Here is a 13,091-nt window from a genome sequence, read left to right as displayed (position 1 = left end):
TAAGAAATAAAGGACAAGAGTTGCCCTTGAAAAACAAGGGCTCTGGCTGCTTTTAAAGAATCGTTTGTCAAAGAACAGGGAATGAGTGGACCATGAACTAGTAGAGACAGTAGGTCTGAAAGTCTTTAGGGTTTATTGTCTGACGAGGATGTAGATTTGCATATTACTCACTCCCATAGGAGCTAAACAACTTGTTAGTCTAACGCCAATATAGCTCTGGAGAATTTAAAGAGTTACGTAAAATGGAAAGGTTGATGCTCCTGCTCCAAATATGACAACAATAGGAACATTAATAGGGGAAAAAATATGAGCCATTAGCCTAAAGAAAACATTGTTTAACGTGGGCCCTCGGCCCATTTCCCAGAAGGGACCACTTCTAAGTCCCAGCAGAGAAAGATGCCTTGTGGTCCTAACCACGCTTAACACTCAAGTCCATTTACCTCCACATCAAACAAGGTCCTCTTTCTTTTCCCCAAGCACTCCATCTAAGGGCCTCAGCATAAATGACCATCACAGACAGTGGATGGCTATCATACCCGTCCGTCCCTGTCAACTCCAAGAGTCTTCAACAAGTTATGAACAGTTCCCAGCATGGGGCTGCTCCGCTCACAGGCGAGCGTGCCTCGAGGGTTAAGGCTCTGGTAGCAAAACAAGGCCAATTAGCCAGAGCGTAGACAAACACTTATAGCAAAACTTGGAAAGAAAATAGTAAAAAAAGAAAAAATCTCTAAGCCATTCAAAAACAATCAGAATTCACCCCTTTATCACTGGCGTACGTAAACTGAAGAGATGTATTAATAGATTAACACTCCTCATTACACATGTTGGTAGAGTACATGGTATCAAATTAATGCCGTCTTACCTAATTGTAGACAACTGTAATCCGATGCAGGGCCAGGGGTTCCAGATTCAGGGCATTTTTTAAGATTATTCGCAGGATAAATATGGCATCTTGGTTGCAAAGCCTTAATCCAACCTGGTTGGTGGGAGTTCTTTCATTCTTGAGTTTTGGAGGTCCCACCCTGCCTGCCTTCAGGCCCATCTGTCTTGAATTCATTCTCATTATTGTACATAGCTGTTGGTATTATTTTTTTCTAATTGTGCATGGGTTAAATTTGGTTATTTTCAAGTGTGCTTCATAAGCAAACTTATAACACATTTCCAGTCAAACAACTCAGCTACTTCATAGTCACAGGCTAACGTTGCTTTAAGTTTATCTCTGGGATATTACACTTTGCTGTTGATATCGATTTCAGAAAAGAAAAGAGACATTTTTTTAAAAAAAATTGCTGTGGGACATGTTAATCCTGAAAAAGTCAGTTTCTCAGGTGAAAAAATATTTCAACGTTGATGTACTCTCCATAATCTTATTAATCTTTTGTTACTCAATGTACTTTTACTTGTGGGCAGTTAACTCAAAGTGAGAAAACACTAGCGTTTTCCTGTTCATATATTTCAGGACTTCGTGAACAGCGCTACATAGGGTTGCCTGTTTTTGGAAGGTGGTGTTGGTGTCCTCGTGTGTGACAGCTAAAGCAAAATTGATCAGGAAAATAAAAATGGAAGCTCAAAAGCGGGCACTGACAAAAACGTATTAAATGAGGGCCACGTGGGTACTCTTTCTAGTTGTCTCCTCTACACCCCTATTTCTCTAACCAGTTTTAGATTTGGTATTTATGTTGAAGAGGGCAATCCAAACCTCTGGTACAAGAGTGTCGAAGCGCTGGTCAAAATGAAGAGAGGTCCAAGAGTTTGAGAGGTGGGTTGGAGCCCTGAGTGTGTGCAGTAAACGTTAAGCATGTACTTCTGATGGTTAAGGTTATGTGCCCGGGATTAACTGTAATCAGTGAGGATCCTCACAAGTATAGGAGGACAACGTTGTATGTGTATGTACGATGAGCGTGCGCGCACGAGAGAGAGAGAGAGAGAGAGAGAGAGAGAGAGAGAGAGAGAGAGAGAGAGAGAGAGAGAGAGAGAGAGAGAGAGAGAGAGAGAAGTTACATCATTGTGCAAAAATTTCATGTTTCAATAGAAAAGCACAACCTACTCAAGAAGCAAATCAGCTCGACACTGTGTGTCGATGAGAGGAACTCATTTTGATACCTGAACACATACTGATGGAGACGTTTACCATAGCCTGGAGGTCGTGATTCGGGGGTGGAGTATAATTAGTAATGGCTAAAAACACAAACCAGGTGAAACGTCATGTAGAAAACATCTTCAGTTAATCCCAGTACTCTGGAGCACTACGTCAGTCTCCGGTTAAATAATTGTCTAAGGTAAGCTAAAGGGCAAGTGTAGACGGTAATTTATAGTATTTAAAAAAAAAAAATTTCTTATGCAACTGCTTCCATTGTCATCCATGTTATCGTTTGCCTCACTGGTCCTGTTATGGTGACACATACTCTGTTATTTAATCAATGCATTCATTAAATCATGAAATAATGACTTCCAAAAATGAGATTATTATGAATAAAAACAGGGCCAGAAAAACAAAAAACGAGAACATTAATTAAAAATGAGATTATATCTTCCCCTCAATACAAAAGAGGTATTGAAATCCCAGATCTTTCTGTTCACATCTTTCTGGCTTTGACCCTTACTTTCATTCTGCCTCTCTCCTCTCCCTGGATAAAAGCCAACGCTCTGTAAGTCATCGCTCTGCTGCTAAGGGATGAATTAGGCCAAGCATGGGAGATTCTGGCAGGCCCTGCAAGAATAACTAGGCAGCCAACAGGTGGACAGTCTCCCAGAGAGACACACCCACACATGCATGAGACAGCGGGCGGGCGAGAGAGAGAGAGAGAGAGAGAGAGAGAGAGAGAGAGAGAGAGAGAGACTTCGTTTACAACTTGGAAAACAACTTACAAATCTTCAAGCACAGTAAGGCTATTAAAGTTGACAAATCAGCCTGGCACAACCAGAAAACAGCCAACTGCATCCAGCATACACTTACAGCAAAGACAGAGATAAATGTTCCACCTTATGGAGCTCTGTTTAACTATTATATCATGTCCCCCAACCTCCCCAATACATAAAGGGGATACGTGCATTTGCCATATGTCAGCCTTATCCTACACTTCAATCCCGTGAGGATGTAATCCAGAGAACCAAACCAACCACGGCTTCAGCCAATGGTAAGACAAAAGCTCAGATTTTAAACAAAAATCTCCCCGTAACAATTAAGCTAATGTAAGAAATCCTCCCAAGCAGCTTAGTTATTCGGATAACCATGTGCTTCCTGTGAGATTGGAGAAAAAAAATCCAAATTAACAGCCAGAACAGGATTCCCCCCCCCCTTTTTTTCTTGTTGCATAAAGACTAGAGACCTGTTCTGCACTAGAGTTAAAATGTACTAGGGTTATAATGGCCTTAAATTCGGGTATACTTGAGGCGACCATATAAGGAGATTTGTGGGGAGAAGAAGCAGCTTGCGTTGCTTTGCAGTTGATCCTGAACCCAGAGGGAACGGCCATCTAAACAGAAAACGGCTTCAGCCATTGAGAAAGTCTGGAGTGGCTGGTGAAAAAGACCAAGTGGGGCTAATTTTAGGCTGGTATTTCAGAAGGGGTGATTTAGACCACAAATCACTAAACAGTCTTTAGGTTTTCTCAGTGGACCCGCAGCAGAGTCACTTTCCCACAAAGCTTTGGTATCAACGAGGAACCAACCAACCCCCTCCAACGAAGAAGAGAGTAAAAACCCCGTAGCTTCTACGTCATACTTCACTTAAGAGTACGTAACACCGAAGCAAAAACCCCAAACTAATGACCCAATCTGTCAGTTTTGCTCAACCATTTTTCTGACAGACCATACTCTGGAGAGGATGAGAGCAACGGCGATTCCCTCAACATATCTGGCACACTCCCAGAAACTGTATCATTGTGCCATTTTTGCACATTACAGCACAGCATTATGGATTTCACAACACCTGTTGGGCATTTTCAGTAGCAGCCTGTTAATCTTTAAATGATAGACACGGTATTTATAATGACTACCAAATCCCATACGGATCAACACGTCAACATGAAGTCATCCAGTCATAAATGAGTCACCGTGTCTCCTAAACAAGACGGATGGAGTTTCGTATGCCGTCTGCTCATCACACGCAGCTGACAGCAGGCATGCCATGACTACAACCGACCACTGATAGAGCTGATGATACAGCCATGTGACAAAACCTTCTGGTTTTACACCAACACCCCCCTCCCCCGCCCCAAAGCGAGCGCTGTAATTCTATGAGAAGATTACTAGTATTCGGACAACAGACACATTTCATATAAAAGCTGCTGTTTTTGTTGAGAATCACACAAAATTATTATCTCACACTTCAGCTATTACAAAAATAATCATTCATACATTTAACATTGCCAAGTTATCATGTCGTATTTTTGTGAATATGATCAAACTGAAGAGGTTTTCAACTGACAAAATAAAAAAAAAAACCCAAAAGACAAACAAAAAATCCCCCTCAAAACTGGATGACAAAAAACACACACTGCTCACCAGTATGTGTGTGTGTGTGTGTGTGTTACATATAGAAGTGCATTTGTAGCAGAAGCTTTTGCGTTGACAATATAAATAGACTAAATCTTGAATTTAGGAATCTTCCCATTCTTTCCAAAGGTTGTTAAGCTGCACCAAATGAAGACTCCACTCTAGATCAGTCCACAAACTTTATTCTTTCAAATTGGAACTTTTAAAACATAGTTGAAGTGATTTTCATTTCAGGCCCCAAGCAGCAAAACCTACAGAATTCAAAATGTTTGCCAAGTTCTGAAGTTTGGACATTGTCGACACCGAAAAGTTCCTTGAAATGAAACACTGTGACTTCTGTACATTTTGACTCTTGATGACATACTCACTGTGGACTTGTGGATGTGAGGTTACCATCAGTATGGAGATATAAATAACAATCTTGGAGGGAGCACAGCTGCCTCATGACACTGTGCACAGGGTCTCAGAGAGTCCTTCAGTGAGTCTAAACACAGCAGGATAGCCTGGTGGTCAAAGCGACCATCCAGTGACCAGAAGGTCCCAACCAACATTTCCATTACTAGCCATCTGCCGATTGAAGTGCCCCTACATGTATATGATCACATACACAGCATTTTCTTGTGATCCGCTGGTATCAAACATCAAATCGCCTTGTAAAAATGTAGGTGTCATCTTCCACCCAACTATTAACTTCAAACAGCAAACTAAAAAACTTGTCCAGTCCTGCTCTTTCCAAATGACATACTGCTAAGATACGTCCTGTCCTGTCTGAATTCATACTTTCATGCCATCACGCCTGGACTACTGCAATGCTTTGTCTACCTGCCTCGGTCAAGCCGCTGCTGCTCCGACTGCAGCTGGTACAAAATGCTGCTGCTCGACTTTTAACCAAAACCAAACAGAGATCTCACATTAACCCCATGTCGGCTTCTTTTCACCGGCTCCCTGTCAACCATAGAGTAAGTTTAAAGTCCTCTTGATTACTTTTGAACCTTTGCACAGTCAGGCCGCCAACTACAAAAGCAAAACTGTTGCAACCTCATAACTATGAGATCCATCAGTTAACAAAATGGCTTAAAATCCATCGGTTTTCTTTGACTTCTTGTTCTACTTGAGGTTGAGATGATTCATATTGTGATTTTATTGCAGCAAAGCAGAGTATGCAGGCAGGAACAACCTGGTTGTTTCATGTCTGCGTTGGTCCTGGGACAATTTAATCATTGTTATTCCTGGATTATCAGCAAAATTAACCAGTACATTGTGATATAATCTGTCATGACAGCTTGGATGTCACAAAACTGTGACATTAAAGAGATGCAAAGTTATTCTGTTATAAACAGATCACCTGTTACAAGGTAATGTCCTACGTGCCTAATATTCAGTTACACCCCATCAACAGGTTTCTAAAAGATGTATTTATAGTGTTACGTTTACCTGATTAATTGATTTGTTTAAGTATGTTAAAGGTGAAAGAGCATGTCTTAAATGCATCTCTGTCCATAATGTTTCTGTCAAATCCTACCTTGAATGAAGCTGCATGGGCAACAAACACCAAGTGACAGCATAAGGGGGAGAAGCTAAGAGAATAATGGTGGGGGTGCAGAAAAAATATATTTTGACAATTTTATTACCAGCGAGGATTATAATGTTAAGGGAAAACGAAAAAGAATGCAAAACCTTTCAGCTCTCACAACATCATATATTTTTAGATGCACTTAACTAGCAAACATTTTATAGCCCCCACTCCCACCCACCCCAAATCTACACAGATGATACAGCTAAACATGAGACTAAATGTCAGTTTGTGAGAGTGAGTTGGGAGCCAAGTTCATGAGGTGGCTTTGCAGCTAAAAAACACATAAGAAAACACACAACAGTCATATTATGCTCAGGAAGGTGCATTATGAATAAAGGGCAGACTAACAGTCAGTCAGCAAACAGCTAAATCAAGGTCTACTGCCAAGAGATGTGCATCAGCAGTGACACGTGCACTCTGCAAATTGAACAGTGACTGCACTGTTCAACAGCACACCAGAAAAGTGACCTGCAAAGACCTAGTGAACGTCTAAGCACAAATACGAAATACACTGGCTAATCCGTCTGTACACTTCAACATATCGGTTTCAGCATCGACATTACAATGTACACATGTGCAATAGTCACATTGAAAAGGATGCAGTGTAAGACTAAGCAGGCCCATCAGTCACATTACACCAAAACTTTTTTTTTTACTGCTCGATAGAAAACAAAAACAGGCAAGGACACTTAAAAGAGGCTTGCAGACCTATTTTATTTATCTGAAAACCATTCAGGAAACTGATGTGTAGCATTATCGCTCAGCCCTATGGTAGTCTGTTATATATTTGAAATTTGTCCCTCTGTGTCACTCCACTCTCTTCAGCTTGCCGAGCAGATTCCTCACCGGTGTTGTTTTAATTCCTAATCGGCTGACACACGAAACTAGCAATCTTTCCGCTTGGTGGAGTCGAGGAAGACATAAACAACAGAGACACACCTGTCCTAGACGAACAAGCACAAACAGTGCACTCTCACTTCCAAAACAGATTATGAGTGCAACAACAATCCTCTGTAGGGTTTCTGATGAGCGCGAACTAACCAGAGACGGCTGTCTGTAGAATAAAGACATACGAGCGAGATATCCTAAAACAGACTTCGTTTGTCATGCTAATCTTTCGACTGTGAGCAAGAGAAGCCACAGAGGCCCCATTCTTACCGTATAGGACAAAGGCTTCAGAGATGACCTCCACAACTCATCAGGTCACCCAGCGTCCTCAGTGACCCGGGGTAACACCAACCCCAATATAATCCCATCCAATTACCGGCCCTGTCCTTCTCAAGAAACCACTAGACAAGTTCCCCCATTTGAAATCTGTCTTATTTCTATGGAGATGTCATAAAGGGAGATGTCAGCCTCTTCAGCATTCGCCTGACAACAATGGAAACCTGCACAAAAATGCTCTCTCAAGACACTAGAGAATAACGAAATGTAGTCATGCGTCACTGGGCCAGACTCAAACTGAACAGCAGCTGACTAATAATCACCATTTAAGGTCCACATACTTTGAAAAAAGAAAAAAAAAGAAAAAAAGAAAAAAGTTTTTTGAAAAAATAAAGCATTCTTACTGGAACTGGCTGAGGAACCCCTCCAGAGACCAATCCCAGGGCCGGAGCTATTCTTAACATGGGAAAGTATAATTTCAGCCAAAGCTGCCAAACAGCAACAGTGTGCGAGTCTGGAGATGCCTCCTGCAACAATGGGTGTCAGACGCACATCGTTGACTGTGAATACAGAAGGGGTAACAAGGTTCGGAGCTGAATATTGCTCTTGACTATTGGTTTGGTGAAGCAAAAAAAAAAAAAAAAGAAAGAAAGAAAAAAAAAGTGTTTCCCCCCGTCTCAATGAGCGGCCAGAGTAATGAGAGGCTTTGACTATTGTGAAGTGCTACAGAGACAATATGGCCATAAATTAGAGGGGGATTTAAATCACATCCAATCACAGCACAAGCCAGTGATTCCCAACAGTCTGTTGTCACGCTCGGCTGAAGACCCGCCTCGAAGTCCCTTAGCACGGACACTTTGAAGATGTTTATTGACCCTGAGCATAAATGATCCTGATATGATCAACTTCACAAAAAAGGGTCATTTCCTTTCCTTCATATCTTTATCTATGGTGTAAGTCACATGGCAGCAATCTTGCCTTTCGTCTATGTATGTAACCTAATCCCTTTTTCAGATGAAAGCTGAGTGAATATGTAAGGTTTATTAGGACTAATTTATCGCCATGAAACATTTTAAAAAGCAAAACAAACGGCTCATTTTAGCTTCACACCCTGCGCCTTATCAAGACTAATTAATAATATCACTTAAATGTCAAATATTTCTAATACCTCCATTTTTTCCTATCTAAATAAGTATCTAGTTGCAGCACTAACTCCCCTACACAAATGCTCGTTCCTCATCACCAGCATGCTCCGTGTTCAAGCCAGGCAATTAGTCTTATTTCCCAAATCTGCCCCTTCCTGTGTTTAGCTTAAATAAACTCTTACTGGAAAACCCAACATGACACTTAACAGTCACGCATTGGAGTCTCAGTGAGTACACATGCAGAATTGATGTTGCACTTACTGGATCTATAACTCCTATACATTTACATTGGTTGTAAATTTAATGACTTGCAAGTCACTTAATCACCCTTTCATTTTTTTTTTAAGGTTTTAAATCTATTTGGAGCTCAGTGTTTCAAAGATAGTTGACAGTGCATTTTGGGAGATATACATTGTAGGCCAATTTACTCCAAACAGACAGCGGGATGAATCAGTGAACCAGCAGCAGGCACAAAACGTCTTATATAACAGCCATATAAGCTTTTAAATGGTGAGTGCTAGCTGCTTGCAATCAACTGTTAAACAAACAAAACATTTAATGTGACTTACTCCCAACCAATGTCGCCTATTAACTAAAATAGACCAATTAAGGGAGTGCACTGAAATAGAACCCAAAGAAGGAGAAAGAAAATGTTCCAATATAAATCAAGTTTTCTTCTCCTGACCATAGCCTAAGTCAGATCTCCGATTCTCGCACTTGTTGATTTACTGCTTTGATTGATCGGAGGCTGACAAGCCGCTCAATAATCTCCGAAGCTTAAAAAACGTACCAGTCATAAGTCCATCTCTCTAAACCACAGGCCTGTCCAGCCGGGTCAAGCATCCTCACTGACCTCTTCAAACAAAAAGCCTGGGATTCTTATTCCCAGTCTGGGACACTGCAACACACAGCAACTGGGGCCTAAAAAGGTATCACGATATCACCCCCCCTAAACAACCATCCTTCCCAGAGCACTCTTAGCCAGGCAAGGAATTAGTGGATCTGGACCAGATCCAAAAACCATCCCAAACCATGCCCAGCAAGGAATGTAATAAGTAATAATCCAGTCTCTCGCTCTCTCTCTCACACACACACACACACACACACGCACACACAAAATGCATTTGTCCTGTAGTTTGGGAACAGTCCTACACATCATTCATTACAGAAAGGCTATTGTAAGTAGGCCGAGTGACAAAAGTGTACTCCTGAATGCACGCTGCAGGCATTCAGTGTTCCTGTAAATCCTAATGCAAGGCTCATGTATCTAAATGTAAAGGTCTTTCACTTCATTCATACAACCTAATCAAGCAAAGATGAACTGCTCTCTGACCACATAGAAGAAAAACCTACAAGAGTGGGGTATTAAAAGAATCTCAAGCGTTAATAAGTTAAGGTTCCAGATAAAAGACCACCTTTCCGAAAACACCAGAAACCAGGCTGATACCAGTTTGCTAACGCAAATATGAGCCATGGTATTTTTAGAAAAATGCAACCATGTCGCACTACGGAAGAGGAAAACAAATTCTTCATTTGATTTCAGTGATTTATAAATAATATTAAATATGATCTCTTTTCTTCCTTTTATATGCTTGTCTTTCCTGTTGTTTTATCTTTATCTAATTTTACCCTAACTGTACCTTTGTTTGTCAAAGAAAAAAAACTCATGAATATTTACAAAACTAACATTTCCAGTGGAGGGGGAGAGCGAGTGAGAGCGAGCGAGCGAGTGGGAGAGAGCGAGCGAGCGAGCGAGTGGGAGAGAGCGAGCGAGCGAGCGAGTGGGAGCGAGTGGGAGAGAGTGAGCGAGAGAGAGAGCGAGAGCGAGAGAGAGAGAGAGAAAACCAAAGAAAGGGAGAGATAAGCTCAGTTGACTGACCGTGCAGCCAAGGCCGGAGGAGGACAAAACAGGTGGACAGGTGGAGGTGGTGGGGGTAGGGGGGGTAACTGTGTACACTAAGAAAAGCAACTGTGTGTACTCAAGAGTCGACTGACAGCTAAATTTGAATAAAAAAAAATGTTGAATTCTTCTGCACACGGTCTTCATTCCCTCCAAATTTACCTTTAGAATGGAAAACATCCTTGAGGTGTAGGAGGACATCGGCAAACCGACGTACATCGTTCACGAGTTGCATGATGTAGTCCGGATCGGCGCTGGGGACATCGGGGCTCTCCGAGCCGGAGCTGACAGAGCTCCGGGCGCTGCTCTTGGTGGCCCTGCCCACGCTCCAGGGGCCAGAGGCAGCAGGGCCCGCTGTGCTGGTGCCAGCTGAACAGAAGTGTGAGTTGGAGAACCTGGAGATGCCTAAAGAGAGTTTAGCTCCACCACCACCACCTCCTCCTCCTCCTCCGCTACCCCCGCTGCTTTGGCGCAGCATGGCAGCCAGCATACCCTCTTGGTTGAGTGGCCCTCAGGCCTGGCTCCTGTGATCCCGTGACTTTGCTCCCAGCTCAGACCCAACACTGCGCCAGAAGAAGGATGAACAGTCCTGCCAAACAAGAGGGAGGAAAAACCTTACATCTTGACAGGGACGAACATTGTAATTGTGAAAAGAATCTGTGCCATCATCATGAGGTTTGTCTTTAAAGCTTCCACCCATCTTTCATTCCCCGGTTGGCAGCAGTGTTTTTGTGGAGCAACGAAGAGGGACTGTAGATTGTTAAACAGCAGCGAATTAAAACAACCAATAAGCCCATTTCTGTCTTAAATCATGAAACGCCTCTCTGAGCCACCGCATCGAAAATCCTTACATCTCTCGCCTTGCCTCGTGTTGTCACTGATATTGCGTCGACACCATTAAACAGTCACACTGTGCATTATCAATTACTTTGCATTGCCAATTATGAACGTCAAGTGTGTCGGTATGGGGAGCGTGCTATGGGGTGTTGTGGGAGGTGCATCTGCTATTCCTGTGCAAAAGCCATTTATTTACCTCCACACCTGACTCCCCCATACTACACCATCCCGCCATACAACACGTGACTGCATGAAAATAACAACTTGATAAAATGGGAATTTACGTCCATTTCATAATGTTCGGGTGAAAACACTTGACACTTATTCTGTTTACTGACAACTGCAATGTTTGTAGACAGGTTTCAGTTTGCGAGCAGGTTGCAAACAAGATTCAGGATCATTGTCATGTCTCTTGGTAATTGTTGAGGCAGCATATGTAATAAACTATGCCCATAGCAGAGAACCCCCCCCCACCCCCCCGCAGATTATTTGGTGTAAAGGATTTGACCGAAAATAACGAGAGAGAGAAAAACAAAACTACGGCTCGCAACAGCCTCAGAACATTGACGCATAGTAAAGTCTGGCGTTTAGTGGTCATCAGGTTTAGTTAAATGGCGTGCACCTCAGTCCGGTCAGCTGCCGAAAGACATAAATATATATATATATGTATATATATATAAGCATAAAAAAACCCCAAACCTGCTGTTGAGTCCTGCAACATCGCCGTGTGAGAAATTCCGCGCGCGACGGCCTTCCCGTTGTTTACTCGGGGGGACACGAACTAATCCGATTTTGCGGGGTCGCCTTACTCCCGATCACCTGCCCGAGCCCCGACTCCCCCGGTTCACTCATCTGGCACGACGCCGCCAAACCTCGTTCTCTGAATTTATTCAAGACCCGCCTCCTTTTTGTCACGTGACGACGAAGCCAACTTGTGATTGGTGACTATTAGTGATCGAGGGGCGGGGACTGGCGAATATGAGGAGGGGGATTGGTGGCCGGCCTCTCCCCCCCCCCGGCAACAGGTGGCCCATGTTTTGGGGATTAAGGCTAATCTGAAATCTCTGCCCTGACGTTCATCAAACAGCCTTCGGCGATTCCGTCCAGTTCAAGTCCGTCGTATTTAGCGTCGTTCTTCTGTGAAACAAGGCACACGTATAACGAAAGGTGCATCTGAGGAATCCCATACGTAGGCTACGGTGCATATGGCAATAAAAAGAGGGCATAGCATATTCCAAACTCAGGCAATAAAGATTAAAACAATATAATGAAAAGTGCAGGAGTGCGCAAATTCATGCATACATGGGATAGAGATAAGAAACAGTCGCTATTTGTAGCTTGTTGACTGCAACCCAGTCTTTGCAAGCACTTTTAACAAGTCAGTAAATTTAAATGCAGGTTACACGGCTTTTTAAAGTCATGCAAACTAAATTATGCAGGGAAGGATGCATCGAAATACACCGACGAGTTTTACCGATTGCGTTACTCGTCATATACTATATCTAGGCACTGGCGTTCAATGTTTTAATTGTTGAAGTATAGCAAACATGTGATAGAGCAATGACTTCAAAAAAAAAGAGTCAGATTTATAAATGCATGTTGACTTCAGAATGCACACTGAACCCATTTTATTGCCATAGAGTTCTTGAAAAATGTGTGCAGTAATCACAGTTGTGCAGTAATTTTTATTTTTAGGGAGTTGGTCCTGATCGATGCGAGGGTCTAAGGGCAGGATATTGTGTTGCTTTAAAACCCACTGAGGAAATTTTGTGATGATGGGCTATAAAAATACAATTGAGTTGGCTTGACTAATCACGCCAAGACTTTTAATCACTGCGCTGGATTCTGTTATAAATGACAGAATTTTATAACCCGTTTAAATAGCATCTATAGCAAAATGAACACTGTTAAATCGGCCATGAAAATGACCGCAAGCCTGTGTAGTTTGTGTGACCAGCGTGGTGGTCGTGGT

General features: G+C 42.5%; 1 protein-coding gene across 3 annotated transcripts in view; it reads right to left on the bottom strand.

The window, feature by feature from the left end:
* LOC130129718 (rho GTPase-activating protein 29-like) overlaps positions 1 to 11,967 on the bottom strand; it is a 47,629-nt gene extending 35,662 nt beyond the window's left edge. For 2 of the 3 annotated variants that reach the window (XM_056299320.1, XM_056299321.1), the window contains exons 1-2: positions 11,819 to 11,967; positions 10,445 to 10,871 (exon numbers count right to left, since the gene is read on the bottom strand). In XM_056299320.1, the coding sequence (XP_056155295.1) occupies positions 10,445 to 10,772 (328 nt within the window). In that variant the 5' untranslated portion in view covers positions 10,773 to 10,871; positions 11,819 to 11,967. Of the gene's footprint in view, positions 1 to 7,231; positions 7,516 to 10,444; positions 10,872 to 11,818 lie in introns of those variants that run through there. The other variant, XM_056299323.1, reaches the window with a different exon arrangement.
* Between the last annotated feature and the right edge of the window lie 1,124 nt (positions 11,968 to 13,091).

The sequence above is a fragment of the Lampris incognitus genome, chromosome 19, assembly GCF_029633865.1.
Source record: "Lampris incognitus isolate fLamInc1 chromosome 19, fLamInc1.hap2, whole genome shotgun sequence".
NCBI lineage: Eukaryota > Metazoa > Chordata > Actinopteri > Lampriformes > Lampridae > Lampris > Lampris incognitus.
Note: the sequence above shows the minus strand (reverse complement) of the source record. Positions and strands in the feature narration are given on the sequence as shown.